Source organism: Rhipicephalus microplus, chromosome 4 (genome assembly GCF_043290135.1).
Source record: "Rhipicephalus microplus isolate Deutch F79 chromosome 4, USDA_Rmic, whole genome shotgun sequence".
Taxonomy (NCBI): domain Eukaryota; kingdom Metazoa; phylum Arthropoda; class Arachnida; order Ixodida; family Ixodidae; genus Rhipicephalus; species Rhipicephalus microplus.
In genome coordinates this window covers 62,821,312-62,845,252 of record NC_134703.1, presented here as the reverse complement: position 1 = coordinate 62,845,252, position 23,941 = coordinate 62,821,312, and the positions used below count along the sequence as shown (strand labels likewise).

Below are 23,941 nucleotides of genomic sequence, written 5' to 3'. Positions count from 1 at the left end.
AGCCAGATTTTCGCTTCTTGTAAACTGCGTGGGGACGTTATGGCAAGCAATTTTTTAATAGGAGCATTAGGCTACCAGCCACTGATGACCCGTTTTCCGATGCTGGGTATTTCTTGAGCGAAGTATGTTCCCATTTGATGACCATAATTAGACCTGCTTTCGTGATTTCTTTAGTGTCACGGCAGATTGACAGATGGCAGAGGAACGTAAACTGCGAATCCTGCAATAAATCGTCGGTAGGGAATTGCATCAAAGGTGGTTGCTTCAACACATCTTTCAATCTTACCACAGCAGGCAACCTTGATTTTCTCCCTCATGGCACGTCCGATGAGTGGTAAGTGAAATGAATGGTCGACGATGCTGTGTTTTAGAACGGAACAGGAGATCACACATACTGTGCTCATTCATGCAATATAAGTCCTATAGTGTATTTAGTATGTAGATAGGGTCTGTGATTAGTTTTCTTCTTTACATCCTAATTTGTGTTTGTGTGTTTATCTTGTACATTACTGTCATGATGTTGGGATAGCCGGCTCTAACGTAGTCTTTTTTCTCATATTTTGCCAAGTGTGAATAATAAGAAAAGGAGATACCGAACAGGACCGATAAACATTGCCTTATATTTTTTTGAACCACTGCGCACACAGCATGCCGCCATTGTATGGCTAGTTTCATAGCAGCGCGTTACAAATGCACTGGCAGTAAACTCCGCTTGAAAGGTAATGATCATTGTCCCCTTTTCGAGACCATCGAGTGTGAACTGTTGTTTATTTTGTTGCAAGTAGTGTACGAACAAGCGCGAACATGGAATTTAGGAAGTATTATATTTTCTAACGAGTAGTACCAGAAGTAAATAGGTAGTAAGAACTTTCAAACTAACCCTGACACATGAAAAGACGACATTAATGACAACCAAAACAGCGTCATAAATGGCAGGAAAACACACACGTGCAAGGAAACGTCATAACAAAAACTTCACAGTGACGTTAAATAATGACGAAGACGAGAAAAAACCTAGAAACGTCAACATTGGATACGAGAGGTCAAGAACAACGTTGAAGACACTAAACAACAAGAACAACAACCACAACAACGACGACAACAACAGTGACAACAACAAAAACAACAGTTCATACTATACCTTGCCGCTATTTGTACGAACTCCATCTGCAATGTGATCCCAATATATGAAATAGACTATGACCACACATATTGTGCTTATACATGCCTTATAAGCCCTATAATGTATATAGTATGTACATAGTGGCTCTGATTAGTTTTTTCCCACTTTATTCTTAATTTTTGTTGTTTGCGTGTTTATCCTGTACATTACTGTCACGATGTTGGGATAGCCGGCTCTAACGTAGCCTAACTTCTCATAATCTGCAAATATAAATAAAAAAGCAACAACAACAACAACAACAACGACAACAACAACAACACTGAAGAGGGTGACAGCAACAGAAGCAACAAGACAATTCATCAACGACAAAGAGAGCATCAAGCTACAGCAACCACCAAAGCAATGACAGCAACGATGTCATAGCGTCATTGCAAACCGTCGTTGTCCCCCTCTCATTTACAACGGCAAAGATGTGTAAGCAGTGCCCCCATGAACGTGCGCACCGTTTTGTCTGGACAGGCAATGCTCATTTATTCACCCTCTTCTAGCAGGGCGCGAGTAAGCGGTGATGGTGTCTCGTATCCATCCGGCAAAGTAGTGCACGCGCGTGTACACGTCCGGGTAAGTGGATCGGGCGCAGCCGGAACCAAACGACGCCACTCCCAGCACGTACCAGCGACCGTCCGATAGCTGACACGACAGCGGACCGCCGGAGTCGCCCTGCACGTGCATATTGGCGAGCTTAGTTCGGAAAAAGAACGTGGTACTCACTCAGACTGACTCAAGAAACATATTTTGCGCTTTGGACTCACTCAGACTCACGAAAACTCTCTCCATCCGAACACACTCGCACTCAGACTCACGAAAATATTACTCACCTGGACTCATTCAGGCTCAGACTCACGGTTCGATCTCAGTCTGAGTGAGTCCAAGTTATCCCACCCATGGGTGAGCTCGCCTACCTATGTTGGCGAGCAGCGCTTACGAGCTCGCACAGGAAAGATAAAGGAAAGGTACTCTGAGAAGCCGCGTTACGGAAGTTGTGTAAGTGTCTCGTAGATGTATATAGCCACATACAACTTGGTAAGTCCAGAGTGGCACCACCCAGACGACCCAAACGCGGCAGTCGATAGTCTCGGCGACTGAATAAATAGCCCCGCTCACGCATTCAGTTATGTTCGTCAAAGGCGTGGTCTCCATTCGCTCGTCTCATGACGTCGGAAAGGAGTGTGCACCCGTTGGTGGAAGCTTGTATGTATACGGCTTGTATGCTTCAATGCCGTGGACTTCGAAAAGTTGTATCCGACTACATATATAAGTAAGCCTGTGGCCTTAATATTTAAAAGACAATGTTTACTTCGGCTGCTTCCAAGTGTATTACGTAACGTAGCGTGCCGACGTATGATGCCCACTTTATGGACAAAATAAATACCAGGATAAGAAAAACAAAGAAACCAAGAAATGCGATAAGAATGAAAAAAAAAACACAAATGTTAGAAGTTATTACAAAATAAAAACAAACACGAGAATGGGACTATAATATAAACAAAATGATAAATACATAGTGGCGTCGAAAACAACGAGACAAATAACATTTTGCATTGTCTTAATTTAGTCGAAATTTACTCACTGACTTCATGCCTGATTGCAATTGAAGACGTCTTATAGACATGCAACACGTATTTGTGTCACGAGTAATTATTTTTTTAGTTAAATAGCCACAAAATATTGATCTGGATAATTGGACTAACCACCAGTAACTTATTTTTAGGAGTGCGCGAATAATGAGTTTTAAAACCCGATCGAATAACACCCGAATAGTGATAACAGCGAATCGAATACGAATATAAATCTCGAATTCAGTTCGAATAGTTCTCTAAAAATAAGGCAACACTTTGTGAAGCAGCCGCAAGCTAGTAAGGTAACAATGTTGAAAACAGCTCGAAATTCTACATTCATTGTAAATCAAATATAGCCGACCTTTAACAAATGAACATTGCGACTACTTCTAACGGACAAAAAAAAAACACTAATGGACAAAAAAACACCAAGATTATTTATACTAGGCCAGACTCGTACGCAGCAGCAGCTAGAGTTTTCGAAATATATACTTCGTAACTGTAGGCTGAAATACAGTAGTGACTACTGTATTAAAAGTCGTTATTTGCCAACAGCTTTTGAGTAAAACTGATACAAAAATAGTAAGCAGTTTTCATAAATTCATATCATCATGAATCATCAAGATAGCAGATTGGTGATTCTGTAGCTGCAGCGACATTAGTGTTATAAGCAAACTCATGTGATTAATGTAGTGTGAATACTTGATCATGGGATCAATATAGATCAGTATAGTGTCAATAGTTCTGTGAGTACATTTGTACATTCATCTGGGTATTTCTATGAAAGAAACAAAAAAAAAGTTATCCGTCGTTGCTCTAGCATCTCATTCTTTGGACTATTTTTCTTTGTTGCTGATTATTCGAAAGACATTCGAAAAATATTCTTTATTTTAAATAGGCGCTATAAAATTCGAGTACCGAATCGAGTAAGACGCTATTCACTTCCTTATTTGAAATTTTTGAATATTCGCACAGCTCTTACCTTGCATGCATACGCTCCTGCCCACAAATATTAAAACAGGTGTATAGGAAATAGCATCGCTACTTATTGCCGACATCTTCGTAACTCCCATATGATAGCTGTAGCTTATTCCTAACTCTTTATATTTGTTATGTCATGCAATATGCGCACCCTGGTTCATTATGCTTGTATTGTTAGATTCATTACATTGTTGAATGTTTCAGAATAGTAAGGATATGGTATGCGGGCCTGCCGGTATAGACAAAAAAGGTGAAACGTTAGGCTTAGCTAAGCCTAATTACCTTAAACTTTCAGAGAAGGTAGACGGCGTGCACCAGTAAGGCGCCTGAGCGCGTACACATAGCAATATGTGGAATATGCTCACGTAGCACACGCCTCTTCCGGGACTTCCACCGCATAGGTGCCACAGCCCGATGGGCACGTCGTAGATGAAGCGGCAATCGCTGAGTGGCCGAAGCGGCACCCGTAGCTTGTTCAGGATGTCAGCGGTTGTGCCCTGAGTGTGTTCGTTGCCCCAGCCGGACACGGCGCAGCTGAGGTTAGACAGGGGCCTCAGAGACGTGGGCGCCAGGCAAGCCGGCCTAACGTGGGGGGATCGCCGAAGTCTCTTGGCCAGCCTCAGAAGTGCCAGGTCGCGCTGCAGCCGTCCGTAGCCCGGATGAGGGATCACGTGAGTCACTCGCACCTGCACCTCGCTGCCTTCGGTCCGCCTCTGGTCGTACTCCCCAACGCGAACGAAAAACTCCGAAGGGGACGCTCTGCGACCCTGCGAACTGTCCGCGCGGATCAAGTTACTCATGATTGCACGCGATACGGAGAGAAAAGTTATAGGCCCCCGTAATGCAAAGATTCGAAAATGATTGTCCTCATAAAAGACGTTTCTAATTTAGCGAAGTTTCGACAGACTCGTAAAAATACTATTGCATACCTCGCTATAGTAAGTACTGCTAAAGAAAGTTTCAAACTAACAAAAAAAGAAGTGCAGTACCTTGTCGACTGAAGGAAACCTATGCAGGGTCAAGAAGGTGGGACGCTGGCACAGTGGAGGAGAGGTACAACTTTACGAATCGCGCACACTTATCAGCGAGTTATCCAACCAAATATTTAACTTATTGAATCTCATAAATCTTTGGACCGTTAAAGCAATTCTCGATTTGCAATTTATAATTCATGGACGCCTGTCGATTTATTTTTATTACCTTATGATTGTAATGTGCCTGTCACTTCCAATTTAAGGTTGGAGAACCTTGAATTTTTTTTAGCTTTTTCTTCGGTGCTACTATTTGTTTTCGTTTAGTACGTGAATACGTGGGCAGGCGGGCTTCGTTAAAGCCGGCTGTTTCAACATTAATAATTGACATAAGGGCCGAGTCCAACAATTACTGACTGATATCGTATATTGCACCAAAGAGAGTCGATACAGATAGTTTTCATGCACTTTCATGCAATTTAAAATTACTAAGAGATATGGCCATTAACAACACAATGTCATGAATAGAAGCAATCATGTCATTCGCATGGTTCTATGAAGGTTTCTTCCTCTGTTTCCGTTCTTCGTTTGTCCTAAGTGTCTCGGCAACATATTCAAGCATCGTGTATTATTCGTTATCTGGCCTTCTAGCTCTATACACTTCGCCCTACGCATTTTACGCACTTGTTCTGTTGAACATCCCGAATGACGCGCTTTCACCGTGGCACTACCACGAACAACAACAACAACAACAACAACAACAACAACAACAACAACAACAACAACAACAACAACAACAACAACAACAACAACAACAACAACAACAACAACAACAACAACAACAACAACAACAACAACAACAACAACAATAACAGTGCAAAAACAACAACAACGAAGATGACGACGATGAAGACGACGACGACAACAACTGCAACAGCAACAACAACATCAACAACAACGACGACGACAACGATGACGACGACGACAAATATAGTCCCTATTGACCTACCACCTTTTTAAGATTGCCGCACGCGGTCACCTGAACATCTAATGTCGATTTATTGACACTATTCCGTAGGAAACGGAGAACTAGACTATATTCTCAATGCCATTAAGCTGGTGCTATGCCATACGTCTCTGGCCCGATCGCTTTCGAAGACGCACGTCGCACTGTGCTGCTAGTGAATCTGCGCATGAAGATCGAATTGTGTTCCGAAATGACCCATGGAATTTATTGTACAGCCTGAACAGAGGACCTCACGAAGAGCGAGTCGGGTTTTGTGCCGTCACTCTATCCTTATCGGCCCACGCCTCGTATGATTAGCAAGTGCTTTCGGTGCAGGCTGGTTCCCGTTCTGTCCACACGAATTGTATCGTTGCGATGAAAATGCATTAGCATCTGCTCACATTGCAGAGCGAGGACATCCTACTTCAGGAGAAAAAAAAATCATTGTTTCGCGTCAGGTGTGGGCGTGCACTGTCGCAAAAAAAATTACAGTGTAGTTTATTCACATGCCACGTCTGTCAAAACTGATACATGCGCAGGGGCGTAGCCATAGGGTAGCATCCCGAGCCTCCCACTCCCCCCCCCCCCCCCAGTTTTTTCGCCATTGCATACAGAGTGAAAGATGACCATGTTAAAAGGGTTCCCTCCACGAAATTAAGCAGGCTTCTCCCAAAAAAATTTCTGGCTACGCGCTGGCACAGGCGATATTGTTATAGAACGAATGAAATAATGAAATGGCTTCACCTTCGAGTTTACGTTTAGACTACAACGACTAATTCAGGAGACATTGAAAACAGTAAATCAGCTTAGTCCGGTAAACGTTGGATCCGAAACTCCGTTTCCTATAATCTTGTGGTAAGGCGTAGAACTGTAGAAGGAAAAAAAAAAGAAATCCGCATTTACATTTCTTGAAACTCTTGCCAAAATTTCTGCGCTGTATAAGTGCGACGTCAAAATGTTAATTTTTCTTATCTCGTATTTAAGCAGTTGCAAGTAACAATGCAAATAAACAGCTACGTTCTAGTTGCTTTAACAGGGTTGCGTCGCGCTGCGCGCAACATTGCATGGGCCTGCCTGCGCTCCGCTTTGAAAAATTAGGGAGCCCCTATGCTTCGCCTTTGAGAGTTTAACGCGATAGCGATATCCTGCCCTTAGGGCGTACTTCGAACACTTAGTGTATGCACCCACTACGAGACCTTAAGAGAATATGACGTAGCGTGTGTGCCTTTTGTAGTGCATGCATGGGTTACCGGCTTTAAACCATGAAGTCGTCGTGATAATCACATGCTCTGACACCCGATGGTAATGTACGTTTGTACCACGAACTACTACTGTAGTAGTTCGTGCAGTTTGTAGCATGTATTCAGGGCACGTGTGTGTGTAAAGCATGAAAGTTGATTTCACTGCATTTCAAAGCAGTGGATATTATTTTTACTGCATTCACAAACAGACGCATGACTGTGTGATAGAACACCGGCGTGCCATGCAAACGACCCAAATTCCCACTCGGACCCAAATTTTTTTATATATTTATTTCATTTCCACCTTTTTCGATTTTTCCATCAGGCACAAGATGATGCTTTTTTGCCCACAACCAATGACGCCAGAATTTCTCTAAAACGAGGTCTTTAACGGCGTAAAATGACGTCGTTTCATCGGAAAAGGGGGTCATACTCTGGTTGCCATGTTTACAGACTCGCGTTACTCAGCCAACACAGCTAACTAGCTGCGCAAACGTGCCACTGGGGAATAAAGAAATTGCGAAGTACAGTAGCTGCTAGCGGCGGCAGAGTGGTCTCAGTGGCCAAGAGGCCTCAAGTGGCTTACACTTGACATGAGAGCACCGGGAAACGGGAATACAAGCCAAACAACCAAGCTTTCAAGTAGTCCCCTCATTACTGCTGGAATACTCTCACCTTCCAGTTGAAGAAAAAAAAAGGAAAAAAAAACGCGTTCTTCCACCGGCATACGCTTAGGCAATGTTGTAATAGCAAATACCTAAAGAAACGCTTCTGACAGGGTGGGCAAACGAGCAAAACAAACAGACCTTCCGCATCTTCGATGTAAAGCGCGCTTGTCTGGCTGACGACGCAGCCTACTTGACGAGTAATTCTCTTGCCTGCGCTTTCCCTGTGTAGGGTTTATATTGGCGGTGTCGCTTCAAGAGGGTTTTTGGCCGTGGCACCTGGCAAAGGAAAGTATTCCGACAGGCTGTGTATCGTTTTCCGGGACACAAGATCTGCAAACACTTGTTCCTGCATCCAGAGTGAAGTGAACGTACTGGCGCACGGCATAGTATACTTCCTTTATTACTCAAAGCATGAAGGGTAGCCGATGACGCCTTTAAAGGCGAAAGTTGTCGTGCGACCACATTTAGGGACGTTCACAGATTTCTGATGCTGTGGCGTTGAGATTACATGCGAACAGTTTCTAAATTTCCTGATAGTGGCAAGTTACCCGTATGGCTCTTTCCGCAAACCGAACGGCTGAGTCCTGGAACGATGAACAAACATGCAGGGCATGATACAACTTCATGATATTCCCTTTCAACCCAGATAGGTCGGGATATTTTTTTTTCATTCCTATGCTACGTTCTTCTTATGGCTGCAAATAATATATTGCGTTTGAAGCAGAGAGCCCGAAAAAAGTCGATTAGCCGCGCACAAAAGAAGACAATCTAGACTGAAAAAGCTGCACAGAAAAATCCTTATAGACGGTGCACAATATCATTTCACTTTATTGCGGCACGTTTATTGTTTTTCCCGAGCAGTAATGAAGTGTAAGTTCGATGACTAAAATCCAAACTTTTTTTTGTGATCTTAACAAATTATGAACAAATTTGAAACGTAGGAACTGATTCAGAAAAAATATAAAGACCGCACATTGCGAATGCGTGGTTTAAAATAGCTATTCTTCATTGTACCCGGTAAGGTGTCTCATGAGAAGATTTATGCAGTCATAGGTAAGCATAATGTAGAAATATGAGTGCACGAGGTCGAACGAAGAAAGCTCTTGACAGGAAAGACACTCAGAATGAGCGTCTTTCTTGTTAAGTGTTTCCTTCCTTTTACCTTGTGCGCGCATATATTTCCACATCATGTTGTACCAATAGACACGCATTCCCCTTTGTAGGTCCTCACTGCCGAGAACCTGCAATACAAACAGCAACAGATCTAATACGATCACCTCTGAAACTGTGAGAGCTTGTTTAGTCCTTAATCGATTTAGGGTCAAAACTCCTTATAGCGGCACCCATTCGTCCCTCGTAGCCGTTGTAGTATGTAACAAGTATAACATTTTGGCCTCCAAGGTGGTGCCGAGGAGAGGTTTCTTCTGTGCGTCGTTGAACAATAAAAAATAATGCTCCATGTACATGCCAATGGTTGCTAATGGGGATTGAGAGACAGGAGTATTCGGTTTTTAGTTAAGGCGCACGCTGCGATCCCCATTAGCAACCATTGTTATGTACATTGAGCACTACTAACAAGAAAGGGTTGCTACGTTATACTCGCTGGGCGTAACCTCCTTGGTTTTAGAATGGTTTAGCGAGCGTTGGGCCGCAGTGCCATGAATTCAGTGAACTAGTATATACTATGAACTCGAGGTGGTTAAAGGTGGGAAGTAGACCCGAAGCGCAAGCCTTAAGAAAGTGTGCGTGTGCCACCTCTCGTTTAGTCCTTGGAATGTCCGATGAATGGCCGTGCTTCTATATGGCCAATATATGATGAAAAGATGCGAGATGGTGGTACGTGGAGTGTTGAATAGATGGACGAACGGAAACACAGACAGATGCCTGGATGGACGCATGAACGGACGCAGAAGCGGATGCATGGACGAACTCTGAGATGGACGCACGAATAGGCGCACGCACGGACGGGCGGATGGACGCATGGACGGTCACACAGACGGACGCATGGACAGACAGAAGCAAGAACGAATGGATGGACGAATGCTTCGCCGCACTCTCCATCATTCACTCCATAGATATACTACCAATTTTTTTACTAGCCAATTAATGCCCAATCTGCCACTGTGGACACGTGTGTTGACCATGCGGGGCAAAAGTGCCAACAAAAACAATGCTGACCGTGTCGCTTTGAAATCGGAAGCCGACGAGAACCGAGACCACAGCTTCGGTGGTCCAGTGCACGTTGACCCGAAGCACGAGCTATCACTAATAGGTGCTGTGGGACTTTGGCTGCCTCGCATTAGATGGCGCCGAAGCGATATCACATTGTCGTCACCGTTGGCGAATCGTGGAAGCGTTTCGATGATGTTGTTCCCTCGGTAGTACTTACTCGAGCAGACACCGACTGAAACGACCACCACAACTTTTCGACACGCTGTGACTATCAACTAATTCGACATCTCTTGAAAGGCGTACGTTAAGACTGTTCTGATGGAACCCTGGGGCTTTCGCTATATGTCTTTTTGCTTGTATGCAGCCTGATTGCTGACGAGAATCGTCTCTTCTTTTCTTCTCGCACGCCCAATGCAATCGAACTGGATTGACGAGCCATGAAGCCTCCCTTTTTTAACGATTAAATAGCACACTCTTGTTGGCAGCCGTTTTATCCGTTGATTGTATTTGTGGGGTTTAACGTCCCAAAACCACCATATGATTTTGAGAGACGCCGTAGTGGAGGGCTCCGGAAATTTCGACCACCTGGGGTTCTTTAACGTGCACCCAAATCTGAGCACACGTGCTTATGACATTTCCGCCTCCATCGGAAATGCAGCCGCCGCAGCCGGGATTCGAACCCGCAACCTGCTGGTCAGCAAGCCGTTTCATCCGTTGTCAATATTGAAGAACACTCTCTTTGCACCTTCAGTATATATTACACTTATTTATATTACGTCTAGAAATGGTTATCGGGTGCGGAAGTCTGTTGCTAGCGTTAGTGAGTTGGCGATCAAAAAGTTATACTAGGTTCTTGAACATTTCACAAGGTTGTTACAGCTATACTACATAACACGTAAACTTCTGTTGTATTAGGGTCCCATAAGATATAATGATGAGACGGCATTGCTCTTTGAAAAGTTAGTCAGTATACGTATCCGTTTTTAAGTGTGAAGCTCTTTACGCCGTAAGTCGTTTGTCTCGTGTCGTCGTCGTAGTGGTAGCCACCTCTCGTTTAGTCCTTAGAATGTCCGCTGGATGGCAGTACTTTTATATGATGAATATATGATGAAAAGATGCGAGATGGCGGTACTTGGAGTGTTCACTAGATGAACGGACGGATAGATGGACAGACCAACAGACAGATGGACGGATGGTTGGGCGTTTGAACAGACAGACAGACAGACAAACAGACAGACGGACGGATGGACGAACGGACGGGCGGACGGACGGACGGACGGATGGTTGGATGAATGGTTGGTTGGATGGATGGATGGATGGATGGATGGATGGATGGATGGATGGATGGATGGATGGATGGATGGATGGATGGATGGATCTGCTCCAAGGCAATATTAAAAAAAAAGCGGATGCGAGGGTGTGGAGGTAGCAGTTTTCATTAGCCCAGGTTAACACTACTTTTTAACGCGAAGCATTTCTGAGATCTATTTGATCTGTCTGTCTGTCTGTCTGTCTGTCTGTCTGTCTGTCTGTCTGTCTGTCTGTCTGTCTGTCTGTCTGTCTGTCTGTCTGTCTGTCTGTCTGTCTGTTCGGCCGTCCGTCCGTCCGTCCGTTCATCCGTTCGCCCGCTTACGTCTGGGGGCTCTCGTCAACGCCCCAAGATTATTATGTGAGGATAAAAGAATTTGACGAGTATGTCTGGCTTGTCGTGACATGAATGACGTGAAAATCCTGACGCCTATGTCGGCAAACCATTTCCTCCAGACACGTGTGGCACATACCAGTATACCACGGCCCGCAGTTCGGGAATGCCCACAGGTGACTGATAGTTTACGTATATGCAGGGTGTCCCACATAACCTGAGACAGCAATTCGAAAGTGAAAGGCTCTTAGGAGGCGAATTGAACCAAACGCATACTACTCGCACTAGCCTGTAGGTACTCAGGCTATTTTTTTATTTCTCCCCATAATAATCAATAACGATTCGTAATTACATCTTTTTTTAATTATTTCAAAAATAACAATCTTTTTTTGGACGATACGTCTAGCACTGTTATTTTTTACGCATTGTAAAGAAAGCCTATAGCAGCACTGTAGCAGTGCACTCGCGGTCCGTCACTTGGCTTATTTTCACATTTCGCGGGCTTTCTTTACAACGTGGAAAAATTATCAGTGCGAGACGTGTCGTACAGGAAACAATTTAGTCGGCGGTTTCTGAAAGTGCTCAACATCTCAGTGTTCATATTTTGGGTTTCCAGCCCATAATTCAATTAATAACTAATTAAAAATTAATAATAATTATTATAGCGATAAAGAAAAAAGTAGCTTGAGTACCTACAGGCTAGGGCGAGAATTACGCGTTTGGTTCAATTCACCACTGAAGTGTCTTTCATTTTCAAATTCTTGACTCAAGTTATCTGGGACACCCTGTATACTGAGAAGCGTCGAAAACAGACAATGGCAATTTAAATGACAGAGCGTCAAGAAAAACTGAAATTGGCAGCGTTGTCCTAACTAATGCATAGAATGTCCGGTACCCAGCAGAAATCAAACCAAAGCATTCTGCGTGGCGATCAAGTATACTACCACAAAGCCACGCCAGGTCTCGGAACTGCTTTAGAAAAAGACCCCATACAGATGTAACGTTGGTGAGACGACAATTGCAGTTGCACTGCTGGCTATGTAATTTTTATAAACATTACATATATGTACTCCTGTTATAAGGTGTCAAGTCAAGTTAATCTGAGTAGCATTATGTGAGATCCACTGAATTTGCTCCACGTAGCACACTGCAAGGGTAATTTCCTCGCAAGCACAAGCGCTATCTATCCGCTTCTTATGTTGCTAATAATACTGTTGTTGCTCTTAGTACCGTTACCGCAACTGTAAAAAAAAAAAAAAACTGGCTATATAAAACATAAGCGACTCTAGATTCAGCATATGTGTGTGCGTACAAAATTTGTACGTATCTTTAGCGTCAGTTTGTAATGTTTCGCTCAATGAAATTGCACCACAGTCACCTTCTCTCCACATGATTCTCATAAAACATCGACCCCATTGTATGTGGGATCTGTCCATTTTTTTTCTCAGGAAGTTTACTATTGATCCTATATCACGAAAAAACAAGCGTCAAGCTCCTGACTTATCAGAGCGCCGGTGTGAACGAACGTTGAATGATTTCTTCAGGGACACATTAGCATATCCATAGCTTGTATAGGCGCTTCATATTGAATTAATGGCTAAAACAAGAGAGCCCCTATTTATTGCGGCATGCCATTTTCATGACCTCTCTACCGGGCGCTGCCAGCATTCCTTCTTGTTGGGCTCAGTAACAAATGGCTGTCGTTTTCCCCCTCTACGCCTAATACTAAGTCGGGTTTCGTGACTCCATGGCGGCGGGGCGATACTACTGGAAGCAATGAAGTTTTGAAGGAGGGACGGACTGTATACTGCTGGCGTCCCTGCTGGTAAGCACTTATGCGTGCCGACGTGCTTACCGTCAACAATACGCGTGTTAACACACTGCCCGTGATCAGTTAACATCGCCCTAATGTGCAACAGCTGCTTTGCAGCCGAACGATCCCTTTCAGAAGCAGGAGGGAATAGGTTCAAGCTTTTCTTGGCGTGAAACGCACGCGATCAACTCGTTTAGCGCTCGCTCTCAACTTCGCTGGGGGACTCGCTCGCTGGATTCCGTGCCGACCAGTTGTGCCCTCGCGATCTCCGACGACAGTGCAGCTCTGGCCGACTGGGTTGGTCCTACGCCACCTCCTGACGCCGGTCCCCGACGACGACGACAACGTAGCTCTGGCCGACTGAATTAGCCCTACGCCATCTCCTGTCGCCGACGAGAGCTCTTGCCAGTGGTGCCCCGTGCTCGGACTCCTGCAACCGTGCCCATCTTTCCTGTCTTCTCTTTACTTCCGTCGTTCGCTGTTCCTGAGCTTTGCTCTCTTCTTCCCCCCCCCTCTCTCTCTACCTTTTAATCCTATCCTTTTAATCCCTTCTCTACCCCCATCCCTCGTGAGCTACTGTTGAGGTGTCCTCCCCCTGTGAGACAGTTACGGGGCTCACTTTTCTCTTCTTTTCACTTAAAATCACCCCCTTTTCCTCAACTTCGCTAGGCGCACTGAACTTCCCTCAACTTCGCTAGGCGCACTCAACAGAGGGCGGCGCTTTCGCAATGGCGCTGGCAACGCCGTTTTCGCTACGTGGCGTCACAACGCTCTCCGTGACATTCGTACTTGCGAGGCAAAATATTTCGCCTATATTTTAGTTTCTTTGAAATAAACAATGGTCACCGCTTTATGCACCAAACAATTTATGAAAAAAGTCATATTGGGAAATTACTTGCTTTTGCGCGTTGAAATGGCTGGCAAGGTATCGTGCGTGACAAAAGTGCGCTGATAAAGAAGCTGTTGTACGCATTAGTTGTCTATGTAGTCGATAAGTGCATGAGAGAAGTCACGTATTACAGCGGTTATTCGTTTTGGTGCCCTTTAGTGTTGGTAGATGGTAACTCAGGCTACACCGACATGTGCGATCGTCGCTCCAAAATAACTTCTGTCTATTAAGATTGATATGTCGGGCCTTTGATTCATTTCTTTCTTTCAGGTTTGAGTTTTTTTACTTTTTTCATCTATTCATAACTATTCTTGCTCCCCAATCGACTTCTCAATTCACTGTAGAATTCCGGTAGCCCCATTTTTCTATGTTTGTTTAAACCTATCCTTTTTTTTCTTGTCTCAAATCTATACTGTCACATAAATGTAGCACGTATACCAAGTAATATTCCGCTGAACCATCTTTCATTGAACCAAGCAATTGGACAGAGAAGAAGAACAGAGGAGTCAGATGTGTGTCGTCGCGTCCTGTACTGCTGAGAAGTTTGTTAGAAGCGGACCATAAACCATCGCGACCAACTTTCAACGCCGCTTACAAACATTCTAATAGACTACCGTCGTGCACGTTAAAGTAAACACGTGCACCTTCCTGTGTTTCACGTATGACCACTTACTCGATGACGCAATGGGCTGCCGTGAGCACCCACCGATCCGTAAGCAGTGCTCCACCACAGTGGTGCCTCGTGCCCCTGGTGAATATTTTCCGCACCGAGACCTGCGTGACGTAAACAAAGCCTGAGGTACGAACATGGAATCTGACGGAGATGGCGTATCTAGATGGCTTATGCATCCGCGAGTCGACACATGGTCTAATGAAATACCGAAATACATTGAAGGAGCTGCAGTATTATGTTCTTAAACTTCCCTTCAGCGTGACTACTTTGCAGTTTATTCTTGTATATATATTGCAATCAAAACACAAGAGCAAACTTTAAAGCCGTATATTCGGACATATCGATTATGTAAACTGTATTATATTGCAATTTTATTGGCCTGCCGAGGCTCATGAATAAAATATGAGTTTATACACCCCTTCTTCAACCTGCAGTCTTATGTTATAATGACAATACAAAATTTAAAGCTGTAAAATATTCATGGTCTCTTTCTAATAACAGGAGTATTAGAAGTTACTGGCGCCGCCTTTTAAATATTTCATTATTAGGGTAAAAATTGTGACAGCATTAAATATTCAAACTAGTCCGGATTTGTAACTATGTTCCTAATTTAGAAACATTAACAAACTGCAAACTGTGATACGAGCTCGACGGCGACTTCAGACCAGCAGTGAACATAACTTCTATGTTCGGTTACACGAAGACATGGCCTCAACCTGCTTCACACATTTTAAGTTACACGCGTAGACATTGTCTCATCCTGATTTGCACGAACGGCGAGCGTTCGCCACTTCGCCGTAGTCGATCACGACGGAGACGTTGTGTGGCGGGTTCACAAGTCTACTTGTTCGCAAGGCGTGAGCCGGGATGGTGATGTGGTCTCCGTCGACAGCCTCGGCCGCGCATTCAAGAACGTGACCTGCGTCGTACACCGCCTCGCACTCAATGAGACGCCACGATGTTCGGCAAGCTTTATATACATGATTGTAGATGCCGGAGAAAGCCACGATCACTGAAACATCGAAAGGATACCAACACTCGAAGAAACAGCATCGCATATACTGCGGAAAGTGCGATAACGAGCGAGAACACACACACACACACACGCACAGACACAAACCCCCACACTCACAGTTTCACTTTCTTACCCGCAATGCCGTCGGTGGCTTCGGCGCTCCCATCGGCCATCCGGGAAATTTTCTGGCCCTGTGAATCGGGCCGCAACTAAAACAAGATTTTAATCTCACTCGAAGACGGTCGTAGAAGGCGTTCGTTCACCCTCGCAAGGCTGTTAGTTCGACGAAGTTTGCCTCTGGAGCAAACGATCTGCGTTCAGGAGCTGCAGCGTGGCTGAAAGTGGAGTCCTCAAGTTGACGTCACACGCGAGAGGGCGCTCCTTCAAGATCTCGATGTCAATGCCCAATAAAGTCAGTGGAGGGATGGCTGCCGGGATAGCTCCGTTGTTGGAAGATTGGACGCGTTCTTCGAAGGTCGCAGGTTTGTTCCCTGCCCACGGCTAGTTATCTTTTCATCCACTTTTTATTCTTTACATTTACAATAAATTACTTCTAATAATACCTCTATACTTTTCTGTTCTGTTCTGTTCTAACGGCTTTTCTGTCGAGAGGTTGAGGTCCACATTGCCTCGGCTACTCCATATCAACAAGTTTTGCAGCAAAAAAAAAAAAAAAGAATTATACTGAATGGTACCTAAAAATGAACAATCAACAGAAAAAAAAGAAGAAAAAAACTTAACAGCACACTGAAACCAGTTGAAATAACATATCGATATACAGTTCGCTTGCAGCATTCCGCACTGTCGTAAAATGTTCACATGCACACCTTTCTGTTTCTACTCTCAGTGTATCCACTAACACATCCTTTCGTATATGTCAACCCTTGGCTGGATATCAGAAGCGCTTATCCAACCCGGTCTCTACTAAGAAGTCTGTCAGGAAGATGTTCGCCTTTTAATTTTATGTCTAACAAAGAAACAACGAGGGCTCAAGTTTACACTTCTTTTCTTTACCTAAAGAAAGTCATATACATGACAAGTCAGTGCTCATCTAAAGAAGTAACACATATTCTTTTTCCCGCTCAGATTGTACGTATGGAATAATAGATCAGCATGCACTGGTACTGATACTATGCTCTCCCGTTCAAAGCACCAGAGCAAAAGTGCAGGGCGTCCCCGCTGAAATATGTCCCAATCGCGTTCCAAGGAAACATTTCACTTAGAGTGTCATAACGTCAGCGATGTTGCATTAAAAAAAAGAAAAAAACCTTGCTTGACTTTGAAGTGGTACAGGATCGATGGAGAAATTGGTGCAATATAACCACGGTGATCGTGAATACACGGGGTAGTTATAGTGAAGACTTGTTAGTTGAACTGCATAATACGAAACGAATCGATAACCACTCGTACACAATCTGTGCGTCTCACTGAATTCAGATCAGAGTGGCTGCAACTGCTACACTCCGTCTACATTTATAGAAGTCGTTAATCAAACAACTAATCTTAACAGCTTATACTATTCCGGTTGGGTTGTTATTTCCATTGGGGAACGCGTTTTCTGGAAAGACTGCAACGTTCATACATTTCTTCATAGGTACTTTTCTTTCAGATATTCACAAAACGATATTCTAGGAATATCTGTATTGTTAATTCTTGCCTACTTGTGAGCTGTAAAAGCGTTCACCAAAAATCGTCGCGTAATGCCACGTAGTGCGTTAGTGGGGCATTGTATATTTCAGATTGTCGCTCTTGGTTTCCTCGACAAGCAGGTCAACAAGCGACTGAGTATTTCACTTTTACTTGTTTTACTCTCTGCATATACAGTGTGCCCTAATATATTACGGACCATTATATCCGAGAAAATCAGAATATCTCCAATACCTTCTCACTCAGCCTGGCACTTGCATTTGAGCTCTCGACTAGCTACTCTGCGTTTTGATTGGCTACTGCTACAGGATACTCGGACATTGATCACTTTCCGAGATCCCGCGGTACGTAAACTTTTGTGGTTGGCTGTACATTTCTTGTTTCGGAAGCCCTCGCACTCGAAGCACATTGTTGCTTTAAAAAGACACTAAAGAGGAAAATAACTTTTTTTTTTCGTATTAGAAAACTGCTCTTTAACGACACAAGAATCGTCACGCTTTCCACGAGAAGACGCTTGGTACCCAAGAAAACGCACGAAAAGAAAAGGCTGGTGACGGGAAAAGCATAGGCGAAGACAACCCGCATCAATCACCGCGAATTCATAGAATTTGATGGCGTCTACTAAGGCCTACGTATTTCCTGATCATTAAAAGGGAGGTACATTGCCTTCTGAGAGGTCCGGAAACTTGACAGGACAAGTTAGCGAAAATTTTCTCTAAGAAATGCCGCGAAGATACACAGATTATGTACACTTTTATATCCCCAACGAGACACGCGTCGATTTTGGCGCGAAATTTAAAAGTGAAACTTTCACCCTGTTTTTTTTTCCTGTAATATTAAGCACATAATGGTGAAATTAACGTGATTAGAGTTTTCAAAACAGAAAATAATTTAATTCAAACTGACTCGCTGTTTCACTTTAGTGTTCTTTTAAGGCGCGAAATCTCGGATAAACAATCGAAAATCCTCGCTCCTCCTCAGGTGTGAAATCCACGCGGTTACTTTCGAGTGCGCGGCTCTTACACCACACAAGCAGGCAACGTCGTAGACAATCCGTTTGAATATGTGTTCGACGTGTGTGAAAACCTGTGACACGTAGAACTTGAGGCCAGTACAAGCTCACGCTACGTCGATCCTGGCATAGTCGAACTAAACCACCCCTAATTTATTTTTCGACTCCACGTCTGACTCTCTATAAATCGAAGAAAAAAAAGAAAGAGGGAAGCCACAGAAGAGTTCGAAGAGTCGGGCTGCCGGCGCACGGTCGAATGTAAACACCTGAGTCTAGCGTATTGATTTCGCTCATCGCTCGGCTCAGATTACCTTGGCCCGGCCGCAAGTTTTTATAACCGGGCGTCATGCTTTGATCGCTTTTCTCTGTCTCGGTCAGCCGCGGTTATTTATAGCGTCCGCGCAGGGCTCGGAACTCGGCGGCAACTCAGGCGTCGCCCTGGTCCGTTTCCGATTCTGCTTTATTTCGCTTGTCGGTGGTCAGTGTTTTTGCGTGTTTGTTTCCTTGAAAAGAGCGTGGAAAAACTCACCTGCCAGGGAAACTCGCCTGGAAGCGCCCGAACTCCTCCGATGATGTTGAACGAGGCGTACTCCCATTCTCTTAAACCGCAGTCTGCACAGTGTCACGGACAGAGCAGATGTCAGAAAAAAACACCAACAACCGAAGGAGGTAAGTAAACAACAACAACAACAACAACAACAACAACAACAACAACAACAATAACGACGACGACGATGACGACGAACAAACGTCTATAGGTTCCGTGATGAGTAGCTTATTGAAATGCGGACCGGCATAAATTTCGTGGTGAACGGAAGATTTTGATTGTACGAAATTGAGAAGTGTCACCATGAATCTACACGTGCTAAACCGCAATGTCTTGAGCACAATTTTCCGACAAAAAGATAGAAGCACAATAAACGCTTTACGCAATAAGAGCGCCATACGCGCTTTTGTTGAGACTCGAGAAGACACTGATATTAATATTGCCACGAATTTTACGTGCCGACATCATGGCGTGACTACGAGACATGCCGTATAGTGGAGGGACTCCCAGATATTTGACCGCTATATGTTCTTTAACCTGCATTGACATTGTACAGTACACAGACCTCTAGCATTTGTCCTTCATTGAAATGCGACCGAGCCGCCAGTATAGAATGCGCGACCTTCGAGTCAACAGCCAATCAACGTAACTCTGTACCATGATGGTGGACGACATTTAAGGAGACAGTGCAGCTGAATGCGAGCTGTAATCGTCGTTAGTTGAGACGTAATCGTCGTTAGTTAGTTGAGGAAGAGATGTACATCCGCACACACAGCAGCTGATCCGCAGCGAAAAATAAACACAACACGGTTGTGCACTTGCTACGATATGTCATGTGCCACTCTATATACGTAGGCTGGTCAGGTGTTGCGGGGTTTTCGTGACACGGACTATCTTTTATATTTGATACATTTCAATATACACCCAAATATTCTTCGCGTGGGAAGAGCGGGGCCGTACCGGTAAGCCAGCGTCCCAACTCTGCAACAAGCGTGGCAAGCAAGCGCGCCTGTTTTTACGTGTTGCAAGTGGACTACGTGCCGTGCGTGCTGCTCCATTCGTTATACGCGTTGATAGATAGACCCAAGGCGGTCACGCCAGCATTGATCATTACTCGGTTCACGAACGGATGGCGGCACGATTGCTCAGTACGTTCATGTGCTGACTGAAACATTATTTATGCCATTCGGATTATAGAATGTTTCCCTACGGAATCCATATCTTTCCGATATATTTTTTTACACATATTTGCCCTCTTTTTTTGCAAGAATACGGAAACGTCAAATTATTGAAATTATTGTGTGCATTACCTTCTACAACTAGTGGCTCGAAAAAATAACTTACAAAATAATTATGTAATACAAAACCAACAACAAGGTTAGTAAACCGTCATTTTTGACGCTGCATGATCTCCTCAGTTCGGCTGCTTCTTCCGGAAACAACGAAACATGAAGAGCGTGCTACTGGTAACATTGCGTAAGAAGCATAAACGTTTACCCTCTCGAACCACACACTTCACTGGGGTCTTTTACGGGCGTCGGGCCATCCGATTTGCACTGCGCGTAAACCAAGGCGGACGTCGCTAATAGAGCACGGGCTGCGCGTTCGGCGTTGCCGCGACCGCCGCCACTTGCGTGAAACATTTTCGAGATCTGGACGCTAGTTAGGATAAATTAGCCACCACACTCACGGCCTGACAGTAAATTTCCCGCCACCGGTCCACTCTCCGGAGAACGAGGAGGCAGCTCGTTTCTCCCGCGCGTTGTTCCCTCGAGAGCGCATCTCGTGGCGGGCTCGCAGCGCATGCCTCGTAACCGGTGTTTTCTCCGGTGGCCGATAAAGGGCGGCCACGAGAGAAATAAAAGAGGTGGATGGATCCCTACCGTGCGCAACTCTCGAGGCGAGGGGGCCGCGAACGACGAGCAGCAGCAGCGTCGCAGTGGCGGCAGCGTCGGCCAGCATGGCTCCCCTCTGTGGCGGTGGGCAGCTCGGACAGCCGGAGCACTGACTGTCGCCCCTCTCGATGGAGCTTCTCGCTGCTGCAGGTAAGCGACCGGCCTGGGTCGTCGTCGCCCGCTCCTAAACGGGTTCCCCGCCCGTCCGGGCGTTTTTTAGCGTGCCACCCCAAGGTGAGCCCGCTGGACACGACGTCGATGAGGCGGTTAACGCCCGTAGTTTCACTGCGTTCGGCCGCCGACAGGGATAATCGGCGACGAGCGCCTTGTAGCACAAGGAAATTCGTGCTCACTTATATAAGAAAGCAAAGCTTCAAGCTTTTCATCCTGGTCCGGGTATCGAACCCTAGACCAACTCCTCTCCGCGGTGATCGTTCCACCGATTGAGCTAACCAGGAGGCTAAACAGCTGAACTCATAGTTTCAGTACGGCGTCTTCAAGCTATCTTCCTCTTTTTGAGACGCGTTTTTCTGCCACTGGTGGTTTCGGTTGAAAACCGGCACTGGAAAGTGTTATGTTCCATAGGATAACAAGTTCCACATTATGTCGCCTATCATTGCTTACCATAGCTGCTTCGTCCTGATAGTAAAGGCCCGCGGAAAGCTGAGGTACTAGAATAAAAGAAAGGCGCAGTTAAAACCAAGGATGGCGAACCTAAGCCGGCAAAGGAAATGGCAATCTTCGGCTACCTTTTAAAATCCACATGTCTTTGCTTGCTGTCCTGATACTTGTTCGGGTACCTTTTACGTTCTCCGCTTTTCAGTTTTCCCGGCTTCCAGAAAGTGTGGCAGGAAACACGTTTGTCCAGAATATAGATTTGATGCTATCGCGCCCCTGAGCGCCTGCGCAACAGTGCTTCGCTCCGTTAACTATACACCTCAACAATAGAACAAATATAGGGATCATTCTTTCACGTCACAGCCAGTCTAGCGACGCCGAGGTCTGCTATAGGAGCCCCCTACTGCGGTGTATTGAAGTGTAGGAAGGTTAACGTTTATCCGGTTTTGAAAGTGCAAGAGATATGATATGAATGGAGATAAAGGGTCTGCACTGTACTAACCAAAAACAATTCTATATCAGGACGGTTGCCAATAACTGGTTTTAATAGTCCGACGGTATACTTCCTCAATACTTGGCGCAGACTATAAAGATGGCATCGATTGCTGTGGCTACGATCAAGCCCTCCAAAGATTCCGAATAATTCTGCTTTCATCTTTTTGCCTCCCACTGCAATTCCTCAAACTCAAACAGTGTGTATGTGCGATTGTAACATGCGTGTGACATGTGTGTGTGGATGGATGGTTAGTCCTGAACGTAGGGTAAAATGCGGCCCGAAGAATGATGCTGGCTGCCGAGGAGGAGCGCGTCCTGACCCGCACTCGCAAGCACACGCACACATGTACTTATGCCGTCTATCTCACTCACTCACTCACACACACATACACTCTCTCGCGCACACACACACACACACACACACACACACACACACACACACACACACACACACACACACACACACACACACACACACACACACACACTCTCTCTCTCTCTCTCTCTCTCTCTTTCTCTCTCTCTCTCTCACACACACATACACTCTTTCGCTCACACTCACACACACATACACACTCACACACACACACACTCTCTTACACACTCAGACACACACTCTCACTCACACACACGCACACTCTCTCCCTCTCTCTTTCTCTCTCCTCTCGCACACACACAAACACACTTACACACACTCAATCTCTCTCACTCAGACACACTCGCTCACACACCCGCTCTCTTTCACTCTCACACACACACACACAAAGACCCCCCCTCCCCGACACAGACACGCGCGCGCGCGTGCGTAAATACCAATGGTTTTATTATTTCTTCCATTTTTTGACGTAGGCTTGTCTCTTCCTCGCTCACAGGCGGCTCAACTAAACTCTATGACATATTATATTCTCCCCTGTTCACGCAGGAAAAAACAATTGGGAGCAAAATTTTTTAGTGACTTTAAGAAGTACTGCCATCAGTGTCATGGTTTGAAAAGCATTTGCCGCAAAAATTCTGCTGTTGAGCGCGTTCAGCATACGTAGTGAGGTAATACTACCAGGAGGGTAGAGACAGTGTTCGTTCGTGAGAAAAGCGGGTTGGCATTATGCACTATGTACATTCTTACCATGAAGTCTCCTTCAATGGCAATGAAATACGATTCTTTTTTTCGGGAAAAGCAGAAGGAAATAAGCATACGATGGAATTGCAGAAACTCCCACTCTCAGTAGTCGGCTGGCAAGCTTCTATCTATAGTCTGAAAGTGAACAGGCAGGCTACAAAGACACCGTGAGGAAACGCTCGGTAAATGAGGGAGTCAAAACGATATTCGCCTCGCAATTCCGCTCGAGTGAGAACGGGGCGACGCATTGCAACGCCAACGCGCATATACGTGACCGCCTGCGTCACGCTCCCATTGGGGGCCGGTGGAAGGAGCGGTGTACGTACGTGCTGAGAAGCACCAGTGGAGCATGGGTAGGGGAAGGTGTGCTCGATGCGAGGCGAGGCGGCCGTCAATCGGTTGCCTATTCGGCGAACGCGAAAACACGACGTGACGGTCCTTCTGAATTCCCCCTAAAGAGGCGGCTACGCGGGGAATAACGAGTGAAAAGGGCTAGGGAGAACAGAGGGTGGGCAATTGTCTTCTCCCGCCATTATTCCACGGCGCGCGTAGCACTATGTGACTCTTCTATAGCGCTTTGTTTTTCCCTTAAGTTTCGACGACGACAAGCTGATGCACGTTTCTCCGTGCGATCAGCCCTATCTTTACTGTGCGGTTTCATATTTCAAGGGAAGCTTATTATTAGGGAGGTTTAGAATAACGTTAGCAGGTGCTGTGGGCTTTGCGGGCGTAGCGGGTGTCATATGGGTTTTAGAATAACGTTTGCCCCTCCTAGAGAAACATCTATAGAGACTTCA

The 23,941-nt window shown here is 45.2% G+C and overlaps 2 protein-coding genes across 2 annotated transcripts in view; one reads left to right on the top strand and one right to left on the bottom strand.

The window, feature by feature from the left end:
* Positions 1 to 749: 749 nt before the first annotated feature.
* LOC119172697 (trypsin-1-like) lies at positions 750 to 21,043 on the bottom strand. Its single transcript, XM_075892881.1, has 5 exons — positions 20,903 to 21,043; positions 19,002 to 19,084; positions 14,799 to 14,899; positions 4,089 to 4,497; positions 750 to 1,843 (listed from the first exon to the last, which is right to left on the bottom strand). The coding sequence occupies exons 1-5, from the start codon at positions 20,979 to 20,981 to the stop codon at positions 1,658 to 1,660; spliced, it is 858 nt and encodes a 285-aa protein (XP_075748996.1). The 5' UTR covers positions 20,982 to 21,043; the 3' UTR covers positions 750 to 1,657.
* Positions 20,929 to 23,941, top strand: part of LOC119171410 (chymotrypsin-like elastase family member 2A) — a 25,525-nt gene continuing 22,512 nt past the window's right edge. Inside the window, exon 1 of the mRNA XM_037422239.2 lies at positions 20,929 to 21,064. Within this exon, the coding sequence (XP_037278136.2) occupies positions 21,043 to 21,064 (22 nt within the window). The 5' untranslated portion in view covers positions 20,929 to 21,042. The remainder of the gene's footprint in view (positions 21,065 to 23,941) is intronic.